Here is an 11,360-nt window from a genome sequence, read left to right on the forward strand (position 1 = left end):
CGCCTGTACCTTCATCTTCTGAATGTCCGCCTGCATGTCCTGAGCCTGTTCCTGTGCCTTCATCATCTGAATTTCCGTCTGTACCTGCATCTTCTGCATGTCGGCCTGCATGTCCTGAACCTGTTCCTGTACCTTCATCTTCTCAATTTCCGCCTGTGCCTTCATCTTCTGCACCTCTGCCTGTGTTTCCTGAAGGCTGGACTGCATACCCTGCACACATTCCTTGAGCTTCTGAGCGTCGGTCTGCAAGTTTTGAGTGTGTGCCTCTGTCATTTGGATATCAATCTGCATGTTCTGAGCGTTCGCCTCGATCATGTGGAGATGTGCCTGCGTGTCCTGAGCCTGAATTTTCTGAATGTCTGTCTGTGCCTTCATCTTCTGCATCTCTGCCTGCGTCTCCTGGAGGTTGGCCTGCATACCCTGAACATACTCCTTGAGCTCCTGAGCGTCGGTCTGCAGGCTCTGAGTGTGTTCCTTGGCCAATTGAACGTCCGTCTGAATGTCCTGGACGTTGATCTGCATGTTCTGAACGTCGGTCTGCATGTCCTGGACGTTGCTCTGCATACCATGAACATACTCCTTGAGCTCCTGAGCGTCGGTCTGCAGGCTTTCGGTGTGTTCCTTGGTCATCTGAGCGTCGGTCTGCATGTCCTGAGCGCTCGCCTCGATCATCTGGACATGTGCCTGCGTGTCCTGGACAATGGCCTGCATCCCCTGCATCATGTCTTCCAGGCTGCTGCGAACGATGTCCTTCAATTCATCGCGCAAGATGTCTCGAATGTCTTGCCGAACAGTTGTCTTCATCACATCGTGGATCAATTCTTTGAGTTTGTGGACCTCCGACTCGATGATGTCGGTGGGCACCTTCAGCTTCCAGCTGTCGAGGGCTGGCTTTCCGGTTCTGAGTCCTAGGGACCCGATGGGGTTGACCACGAACATGGTGTCGTGATCTAAGATCTGCGATCCGAGGAGGGGGTGTGAGGTCGAGGTCAAGATAGGGTGTGAGGTCGAGCGTGAGGGAGAGGTTAAAACAAGGTTCAAAGGTTGTTGGAAGTCAAGAAAGGGATTGCTGATAGTGCTCATGGAGCACGAACTGAGTTCTGACAAAGGTTTGAGAGAGTCGTGATTCTGAAAGTGCTTGTAAAGCGCAGAATGGGGTTGGAAAACGGGGGTAGAGAGGATGGTTGGGGAGGAGAAGTCGACGATGGGAATAGACCGGGGGGGACGGGGGGATATCGTCGTCGACCTGCTCCATTGCTGCGGTGACACTGAAGGAAGGAGGACGGCAGGTGAGTAGATAATTAGGGCAAGTACGGTTAGGAGGAGGAGGAGGAGGAGGAGGAGGAGGAGAAAGATTGAGGAAGGAGAAGGAGGAAGGCGAAGCAGAATACAACAGCAGAAGGAAGGCGCCGGGAAACCGCCGGAACAGCACGCGGAACACCATACTGCAATACCCAGTGGCTGTCCGTTAAGAATATCAAGGAGAATAAGTCGTCAAGAAGAAGTAGTTGTCGACGAGGATGAGTTTTCAAGGAGGACGAGCGAAGATGGAGAAAGGGTTAGGGCTGAAATCCCCTGTAGAGTGAAGTAGCGGGTGCGGGGATGCCAGTACAAGGCTATCCGCGGTAATCAATCGAGCTTATTGACTTGAGGTCTATTGAGAATGAGCCACTATCAAACAATGCAGAGCAGCATAGGTATAGGCAGGTCATAGTGGGTAAGCTGTAATAGCTCGATATCGATGGGATGGTAGATGAACAGGTGTAGCCGCCCCTTGTAGCCAATTTATCTTTCTCAATGATCCTCTTATAATATCCTCGCAAGGCAGATATATCAAGACCCTGACCGGGGATTTGAGTCAATGGATGAGGAAGCAAGTCCCCTCTAGCATTCTTGATGGCCCTCTTACGACCTCTTCGTAAGGTAAATGTCAGACAGCCTGATCTAGAATTTTGTAAATCAATACAAAAGCAAGTCCGACACTCCACAATTCCATCCCAGCCGTGGCGCGTAAGAAATCCGAGAGAGGTTCACCTGAAGTTCCCATGTTCGTTGCCTGTAACGAATGCCTTTGACAGTTCTGGATCGCCTACATAGTGCATGATCTAGCAAAAGAACTATAGGCGAGTCGCATAAACACCGACAAGGGAACCTATCTGCAGTACTTTCAAGTGAGATGTGAGTGTCAAGCATATAGTAGAGACTCATCTCCCAAGCCAGACCCCTATCCCAGCCCGCCACACTGCACCAAGACACGAATAAACCCCCAACATCAACCGGAGCGTCATAGACAGCCAAAACCCCTCAACAACGCGACAACCCTACACCGCAACAACAACAACAACAACAACAACAACAGACCACCCACCATTTCCCAGAACAACATACGCAACAACCTAGTTTCTCAGCACCTCAAACACATTTGGTCATGTCCTCCGCCCTCACAACCGTGCATACAGCATAACAGCAATCCTCTCTCGCCCGCATCTCCCTGGCCTAGCGACACAACCAACACGCATTCTCAACCAAGGCACGCAGACTTGCGCTCCCACTGTTCCTGGCTTTTCGTTCTAGGTATATAACTTCGCTCTAGGTATATGCAATACCTCACTCCCACGGTCCCCAACCCCGCTCCTACGAATCCCCAATACCCTCCGCTCAACCCGCCCAGCACACGCAGCACATCGCCCACCCCACCCTTCGATCGACATCCCCAGCTGACGCCCTTTGCTCCGTAGGCTCACAGCCACTGCTGGCCGGTATTACCGTCCGGACTACCTGCATATATGTTGGACATTTACTATACTACAAACAATAAGTGGATTCCGTCTCGAAGGACTCTGGTTTTTCGTCATCTGCATCTTTTCTGGTATCAAGCTACTTTCCTATCGTTCCTCTGTTTTCTCAACTTGTTCTTGTTCCATTGATATAGAGGTTGGTGCTGACGTCTACCAACTAACTACATGCTACGCAGTCTCGTTCTGCCGCAATGTTCCGCTCTCCGGCCTGGCGCGTGGTCGACTGGGATGGACGCGGCCTTTCGGCATCGATCAATCCACTTCCATTAGATCGCAGAGTTCTTTCGTCCTACGTGACAATCGCGGCTATCGACATCGGATGAAAGATTTCTATTGGAAAATTCCTTGTATTTTTTTTTATCCAAGATCATGCCACCATGTGCAAGGTATGAATGCTAAGTACGGTATATCAACTCAAGGTTTCAACATAGTCGATCAAACTGTCCACCCAACCAACCCGAATGCATGCATACTCAGGGCTTCGAATCAAAACCCAGAACAGAATCATGGTATCAGTATCATAAACGGCGAGGGGAGGGAGCCCCACGCATGCTCTATCAGTTTGAGTTGAGGAGGCCGTCGGCATCTCCACACACACAAGGAAAGTCAAAGAGAAAGAAGATGAATAGGGGTATAAAGTCGTAAGAAACAAAAAAAAAAAAAAAAAAAAAAAGAGAGCCTAGACAAGGGGGGGGCTTGTTATGCATGGACGGCTTGCTCGGGAGAGCTAGGAGGTAGTTTTGGAGGTGGTGGTTGCTCGTCAATGGCAGTGCTACTACCGGCTTTGGGGGACATAGGCTCGTCGATGATGCTCAGAGGCGCTTCTTGAGTAGCGGTGGGAAAGGAGACTTCAGACATCTTGGCACTCGAATCGGCAACATCATCGTTCTCGCCCTTCTTCTCCTCAGGGAAAAGAGTCTCAGAGGCTTCCTTGAACTCCTCCGTCTCATCATAGAAATGAACACTTTCGCGCGCTCCAGGGCTGGTACTCCGCAAAGAGTGCGGGTAGCGTGGATGTAAATTGGTTTCTGAGGTAATGGACTCGCCACCGCTGCCAATAGCTGGGTCTGATGCTCGCGGCTCGTCAGACGGGGTGGGTTTCCGCAACTTCAAGCGCTCCTCCGGCGGCATATTCTGCCATTCGCTCCCGAAGGTGACGATCGAGGCCTTCTTGCCGTGTACCGTAAAGCTAGCGGACTTTCGCGACAGACCTTCACCATCATGCGTACCTTGCGCATCCTCGAGCGCGGCCAGGCTGGATGCTGAGTCGCGTGTTTTCTTGCTTCGTGGGTGGTTTCCGTGTACGCTCGGCGCATCGCGAAGGGTGCGGTGAAGACTGCGTCGGATTCGACTTGTGCGATCGATCGAGGTCCTAGATTGCGTGTCCTCGTGCTTCGATTCAGTTTCGTTGTCCTTAGAGGCAAGAGACGGCCTTCGCGAGGCTTCTAGGAGACCAGTTTCCCGTAGGATGCGCTCTTCGCCTTCATCGAAACTATTGGGCACGGTAAGCTTAGATGCGTGGGACCCAAGGCTCACAACATCCATTCTGCTGGCAGCACTAAGAACAGAAGCCTCCCGAGTGAGTCGGCTTGCACGATCAGGGGAACTTGACATGGCACGTTCCTTGGCAGCGTCAACAGAAAGACGCCTACTAGCGCGATCAGGCTGATCAAACGAAGCGAAGGATGCCGGAATGCTCGGCCTTCTCACATCCGCCGAGGCAGGGTGTGATGGTGGCTGAGAGATGGAAGGTGGTTTTGCAGAGCTTGGATGTGGAGAAGCTTCCCGAATGGGGGAGGTGACTTGAATGGTCTCGGCTTCCTCGTACGGTCCCTCTACAGCATTGCTAGCGCTCGGAGCAGGAATCTGGAGCTTAAGGCCTTTTGGTTCAATCGTGGGCGGGGCCTCTTTCACCTCCTCACCCAAGTCTCGAACAAGCACCTCCCTGTAGCACCTGGTACGCCATATGTCCTGTCTCACCCATTTAAGCTTGGCGGCCATACGACCAGCCGCCATGATGACCTGTTCGCGGGCCCTAGAGTTCACGGGAGTCAGCACCTGTAAATGCCTCGCGTTCCGCAACAGATCATCGAGCTGCCTCTGGCTGACGAATAATTTCTCGTTGGCCTCTCGAATTTTGTAACGCATTAATTGAGCCTGTGATGCAAGCACGTCCTCGCCCATGTCGGCCGCAGGATTCGGGGATGGTGGTTCCCTGTCTGTCAAAGACGCAGAGGAGCCCCTGCGACTCATGCGATTGCGCTGTGCCTCGTAGTTGGTTGCTATCATCCCTTTGCTTGGAACCCCAGTGGTCTTGAACGCGGCCGCATAATTAAGTTTTGCCAGCCAATCATTCATGTCAGCTTCCGAGTTGGCCAGGAAGACCTCTTCAAGAGCGTTAGAGCGGACATAAACAAACGCATTCTTATGCTTCTTGTAACTAGAGTCAAGCAAAGCAACAGCATCTTCTGTCGGCATCATGCCATCAGGTTTGAAGTCGGTCAGAGGGGGCTTGAAGGTAACGGCCCGACGGCGACCTTCCTTGACGTGTGACTCGTGTTGGTGGATGAGGGACTTAACCCAGTTGACGTCCCGGAAAAAGTACAGTTTCGAGAAAGTAAGAAGAGCGCCCCATTCCTGCCACGGAGATCGGGCTTTTTTCTTCTTTGGGTCTTTGCGCCAAAGCAGACCGACCTTTGCCACTTTAATGTCGACTAGACCTGGGCTCGAGTCAATCGGGTTCTCCATACTGGACGGCATGAAAGCGTCGGGACGGGACCGGGCGGAGACGATCTGCAGGACCGCAGATCTTGAGAATGCTCGATGGAGACCTTCTATGTCCGGAGGTCCTTCCGTGCCATCACAACGGTAAGTATCGTCGAGGTTCATGACATCCTTCAGACTTGGGCGAAGGGAGTCGAGCTTGTTGTCCATGATCAAGGTGTAAGGATCTACTGGCTCTTTACCCAAGTGATCGGAGCTGGCGGTTTTGAATAGAGCTCGTCGGGGCTTTGGGAGGTGACGTCCATTGAGGTTGGTGTCCTCGATATGGATGAAGGGCGTATAGGAGATGTTCTCATAGAAGCATTCAAGAATGTCCTCTGATATGCCTTCCCCTCGAGTGTTCCTCACATAGTCCGGCTTTTGCATTTTGCGCTTGTTGTTCTTGTTGAAAACATCAGTGTGCAGAATTAGGATCGAGAACGCGATAAAGTATGCCTGGTCTACAGATTTCTGAAGTCAGCTCAGTACAAATTAGGGAATCAAAGCTAGTACCTGGATTTGCGAAGATACCAGGATTACATTCGTGGTATCGATCCGCAAAGCTTTGGAGGAATCTGTCAATCTGCTGCGTCTCCTTTGGTAATTCCACCTCCATCAATAGCTTTCGAATGGCCATGTCAATTGGGTCGCCAAAGAACGAGAACCCCCGCATGTACTTGCGCAATGCGGTTTTGTGAAATTCGTCATTTGCTTGTGAGAGCACACTAGCGATAGCGCTTTTTGAAATCGCAGCTTCCAAACGCTCTAGGTACGTGGCTGGCGTGTCATCCTCCTGCCTGGCCGGATAGGATGGCGTTTTCGAGACAGGAGTGTCTGCGCCTCGGGCAGCAGGTGAACCGCTGCGAGGATAGGGTGGCTCGGAATTCTGTCGGAGTCGTTGGGGGATGTTGAAAATATCACCAAAGCTTTTGCGCCCGCTAGTCGAGGTCGACGTACGTCCGGAAGGTGTAAGATGAGGCGATGCCTGCTGCTCACTGGAACGTATGTTCGCCAAGGAGTCCAACGTTGACGAACGCGCGCGTGTATTCAAGGGGTTTCGGTTCCTGGTCGAGGGCGTTGAACGAGCGGAGTGGGTCGAATTGGCGGAGTCATTCCTCAAAAGAGGCGGTCGGGGGGACGCAACTCCTGCGGAACGAGAAGGAGACGGTAACGGGGAGATGTTGTCTTGCTCTTGCGCATCTGGTGTAGTTGGCTTGGGGCCTGTTTGGCCATTCAAGGATTTGGGAGTGCGACCGTTCATCGATTGTGACGCAGTGGGTCTGGGTGGTAGGGGGAACAGAGGGTTGCGATTTCGTTTCAAGCGTGGCATACGGAATCGTTTCGCGCTGGATATTGAGCCTTCATTGGAGGGTACTGGACGGGCAGCTCCGTGATCACCAGAGCTCTGGTCAGACCGAGAAGACTCAGAGAACCGCACGTCAACCATCGAAGAACGATTAGACTCCGCCAGATGATCCCGCCCGTTACTCCGAATCGATGTAGTCGATAAACGGCCTGGCTCCTCACCGCTCACACGATAAATCGAGCGACTGGTATCCGCGGCTTGTGGTCCTGTCGAAGACTGGGCCACATATCGTGGTCTTCCATGGAGACTACCTTGCTCAAGAGGGAGTTCTTCCGTCGAGGCCTTCTTGTTATCCGGGAAGAATTTGAACTTGGTCTTACGCTTGACCGGCTCGTCAATTTCATGACCCGTCGGAGCAGTCGTGATGATAGTCGGAGCTAAGAAAGAGACCCCGGCGAATGGTTAGCGAGGGCTCGTAATCATAGCGATGGCAAGAATAACTCACGTGGAAGTTCGGGCACAGGAGGTATATCTTTCTCTCCTTTGGCATAAGACTTGGACAGCTGAGGGTCCGACGCGTGGCGGAGTCTCATGAAGCTGAACCGGTTTATGCGCCAATTGGGACCGCTCCCCGGCAAAGGTGGATGGCCCGTATTTCTCGGTCTCGGGCTTGCGTCATCCGTGCGACTGCGTGTTCCTGTGAGACCATTGTTGCCCTGTCCTTCATTCGCCTGTTCGTCGAATTCTGGGCCGGCCAGAGAGGGTGAGCGAGGGGCCGACTCGGAGCGTCTTGGGTTGAGTGCGGTCGTGGAGAGTGTGGGACGTGGTATTTGTTCGCTATGGCGGGATTGTGCGTTTGGCTCGAACAAGTAGCTCCGTCGCTTGGCTTCATTGCTATCAGAAGAACCGATCCGTAACCCCTTCCAGTGCATAGTGAGCGTGTTTCCGGCGGACGTTTCTTTGGGTAATCCTGCAGCGCAACCTAGCCAAGAGACCCATTCGATTGTGTATGAAGTTTTAGTCACTGATTCCACCGCGCAGAATGTACGACACCCTATGAGACTGGGGCCGCGGGAACCTGTTGATGGTAGGGATACTGTGCGAAGACGTCACTGCGGATCAGACCGATTTGCATCGCGATCGCCTCGAAAGGGGAATATCAAGCCGGGCGGACTAGGGGGAGGTCGTTGGGCAGCGAATAGCGAGGCCGTAAAAAGGGGGGGAGGGGAGAGAGAAGCAGGGAGGAAAGGAGGCGGCGGGCAAAAGTCGATCACCGATGCAGAAATTCCCGTTTCAAAGTCAAAACCGTCGAAGCTCCCGGTAGGAGCTATTACATCGCCAGGTGAATGTGCGATTTCACTGTGTATCGAGGAATCGGAAAGAGGAATTGAAGTGACGCAGCGAGCGATCGGCCAAAGACGGAGAGAGAGGTGTGATGCTTGTCGTTGTTGGATCGGGGGGGTTGTGCTGGTGGTGGTAAAGAAAGTTTGGCAGGCAAACAGGAGGGGTAAAGAAATGAAAGTCAACTTTTTGAGGGGTGTTTGAGGGGAAATGTCCAACAGAGACTGCTGGTGTGAGAAAGAAGAAGAAGAAAAATGGGTATTAGGCAGGGAATGATAATAAAGAGAAAAGCGACTAAGAGACGGTGTGGGGGGTAAGATGAGAGAAGGCCGAGACGAAGAGGGGGGGAGAGGGTGGTTGGCGAGGTAAGGATAAGCTGGCGATGCTGACGACGGGCGGCGGAAGTGGAGGACTGGATGGAGTGCGTGTGTACTCACTCCGTGGGTATGGATGGATGGCCTAGGAGCCTGAGAGGAGGAGGAGGCCCGCCGAGAGCAGGATTCCAGAAGAGTGACTAGTCGGATTCCAACAAGTTGGCTGTTCCTAAAGGACTAGGACTAGGACTAGGACTACCGGGCCGAGATTCACACGTGCGGGTAGGTACGGTAAGATGGTAAGGTAGTAAAGTACGGAGTAAGTTACTCAGTAGTACAGCAGCAGTACCTAGCTAACTTTACAGAATTAATCTACTAGCACACCACCACAGGGCTGGCTGGTTAGCTCCCAATTTCAGCCCCTGTAAGATTCTTCTTCCCTGATCCGGCACTTGTCTGCTTCTGCATCTGCCTTTTTCCATACTGTGTAGACATTGTGCTGTGTACTCACTTCATAGAGTGTCGATAATATGTCTCATCTGGAAGCACGGGTGAAACTGTCCGTGGTCCCAACATTGTTTCTATCTTTATCAATGGGCCAGCGACCCTGACAGTTCTGGCGTGCGTTTCTCTGATACAGTGCTTGTATACCCCATCCAAATATAGAGAGACGCGGGTGCATGGATGGATCTGGTAGAGATTGCGCTCGACCCTAGTTTCTCCCCTGGCCAGGATGATGCTCTTGGCCCCTTTTCTTCCCTTTCTTCCTTAAACATGGGCTATTTCGAGGGATTCAATGCAGCCAAATTTAAACTTGAGAGAAATTAATCAATCTTCATTTTCAATCAATTGCTGACTAAATATAGACAACAAAATGAGTAAGAGCTGAACGTTTAGCATTTCAATACTTGTAACCTGGCACTGTGCACAAAACTGTAATGTGGAGGAGGATGTACAGTACATAGCGTATTCCGTACAGTACTCCGTACAGCACACGCAATCCGCAAGGCCCAAACCTATACCCACTCACGTGATCGATGTTCTGGCCACGTCAAGCGCCCCAACTGTCGTCATCTGTCCCTTTTCCCCTTGTGTCCCCTTCACTCAGAGACTTTTTCCCAAGACTTAACGAGAGAACAAGGCCACTTGGTGGGCATGGGCAAGGGTGATTATCCACACTCTCCGCTCACTCTCCCCACCATCCACTCATGTCAAGAATCAGCATGGTCATTAGAGCCTTGGAGAGACGTTGTACCGGCACATTCCAATTGGGCAATTGCGGACCCCCTTCCCTTCTCCCTCTCAACCGCAAATGGGTTTACTCATAGGATACTTGGGGAAGTGGATGGCTACTAGGGAGGTAGGGCCTGGCCAGCCGCCCCTTCCTCTCGAACCAAGGGCCACGAAAGGAACCGAACCACCACACCAAATTCGTCCCCTTCATATCGGTCCTGAAGGGTTGGCTCTGCAATGTAATTTATATAAAGTCAACCCGTTCATCTGTTCGGCCTCCTCCGGCTTCCGCATGCGAGATGGTGTCAAGCGTTAGGCTTGGCAAGAACTCATCTCGGGGTTTTGGTTTGTCATTGACAAGGGCTAACAATACGTAAGACATAAATACCGCTCACCTGTCAAGATCAATGTTTCGTGGGGGCTAGACCCAATGCTTTCTGAATGCGGCCATCCTATCGTATTCCATTCACAAATTAATTCAATGTGCATCGCAAGATAAAATAAAGCGACCGTCGCATTTCGAACAAGGAAATATCATGGGTTTTGAGAGTGTCTGGTGTAAGATCGATGCCGGCCGCTGCCGTTACGGGGATATATAACTGCAAATATCGCAAGCGACGCGTACCCACAAACGCAGTATCCAATATCTGAACCGTCAAAGGTAAGCCATCGACAAAATGTTCGATGTGCCTGGGCCGTCGAGCTATCGTCTATTGATAAGGTCTTCTTAAACCTGTTCTAGAAGAAACGATTTGATTTCTCCATGGGTGGTGCATGCAGGCCGCGACTGGCCGCAGCAAATCTGCACGGTCAGGGGAAACTCCATGAAAATGCCCTCCACCGCCATTAGGATGCTTTCTATCTTCTTTCACCGAAGGCAAGGGATTTCTGAAATTTCTTGATTTCCTTTTGTACTTCACCGCACAGGAAGAGCGCTGCGAAAAAGAACGAGACCACGTTATTCCATGATATGAGTGTTGCAGGGTAGTCCTGCGATGAGTTTGTGACATGTCAGCCGGGAAGCTGAGCAAGGAGAATGCGAGGTACGCGATCTTTCGAGTTCCGGTTCGTGTCAAGGAGAAGCGACGGTGATAGAGGAAATGTGATGCTGGCTATCAGTGACATCGTCCTTTTCTTGACAAGAAGCGCTGGAGTCAGAGCTAGAAAGCGACTCTCTTCGTATAAAAACATCGAGCTGTTTTCCGCTCAGCGCAGTCCAAGTCTGCAACGTGAAGTATGAGAGCAAGAGCACTGCCATGCAAGAGGGCACCTTTCTGTAAAAGGCTAGCTCAAAATGACCTTCCGGGTCGGTCTAGTCGAGTTGGGATTAGTGGCCGGCCCTGCCAGTCAGAGTCAGCGGAGTCGATAGAGAATCTGGCAGCCGATGATGAGGATCCAGGCGTACTAATCCGTTGTTTGCTAATGGACAGCTCGACACAATGGCTCAATTCACACGCTTGGGTATTTCTTTATGGCCCACCTCAGTATCTGGGTTCTTATACTTCGTTATCCGACGTTTGAAATGCCAGAAGAACAATTATCTTGTAACCAGAGTGTAATCAGAGTACAGTCTTTGAGGCTGCCTAATGTTTGGAAGGCGGATTT

The 11,360-nt window shown here is 51.7% G+C and overlaps 2 protein-coding genes across 2 annotated transcripts in view; both read right to left on the reverse strand.

The window, feature by feature from the left end:
* BO66DRAFT_428575 (uncharacterized protein) overlaps positions 1-1,444 on the reverse strand; it is a gene marked incomplete at both ends in the record, with an annotated part of 3,269 nt that extends 1,825 nt beyond the window's left edge. The window contains 2 exons of the mRNA XM_025650413.1: positions 10-1,268; positions 1,315-1,444. Coding sequence (XP_025504311.1) covers positions 10-1,268; positions 1,315-1,444 — 1,389 coding nt within the window. The remainder of the gene's footprint in view (positions 1-9; positions 1,269-1,314) is intronic.
* Positions 1,445-3,447: 2,003 nt separating this feature from the next.
* Positions 3,448-7,799, reverse strand: BO66DRAFT_373575 (Arf family guanine nucleotide exchange factor SYT1; the record flags this gene model as incomplete). Its single annotated transcript, XM_025645548.1, has 3 exons — positions 3,448-6,022; positions 6,075-7,304; positions 7,373-7,799. The coding sequence occupies 3 exons, from the start codon at positions 7,797-7,799 to the stop codon at positions 3,498-3,500; spliced, it is 4,182 nt and encodes a 1,393-aa protein (XP_025504312.1). The 3' UTR covers positions 3,448-3,497.
* Positions 7,800-11,360: the final 3,561 nt, after the last annotated feature.

This window comes from Aspergillus aculeatinus (genome assembly GCF_003184765.1).
Source record: "Aspergillus aculeatinus CBS 121060 unplaced genomic scaffold BO66scaffold_22, whole genome shotgun sequence".
NCBI classification, from domain to species: domain Eukaryota; kingdom Fungi; phylum Ascomycota; class Eurotiomycetes; order Eurotiales; family Aspergillaceae; genus Aspergillus; species Aspergillus aculeatinus.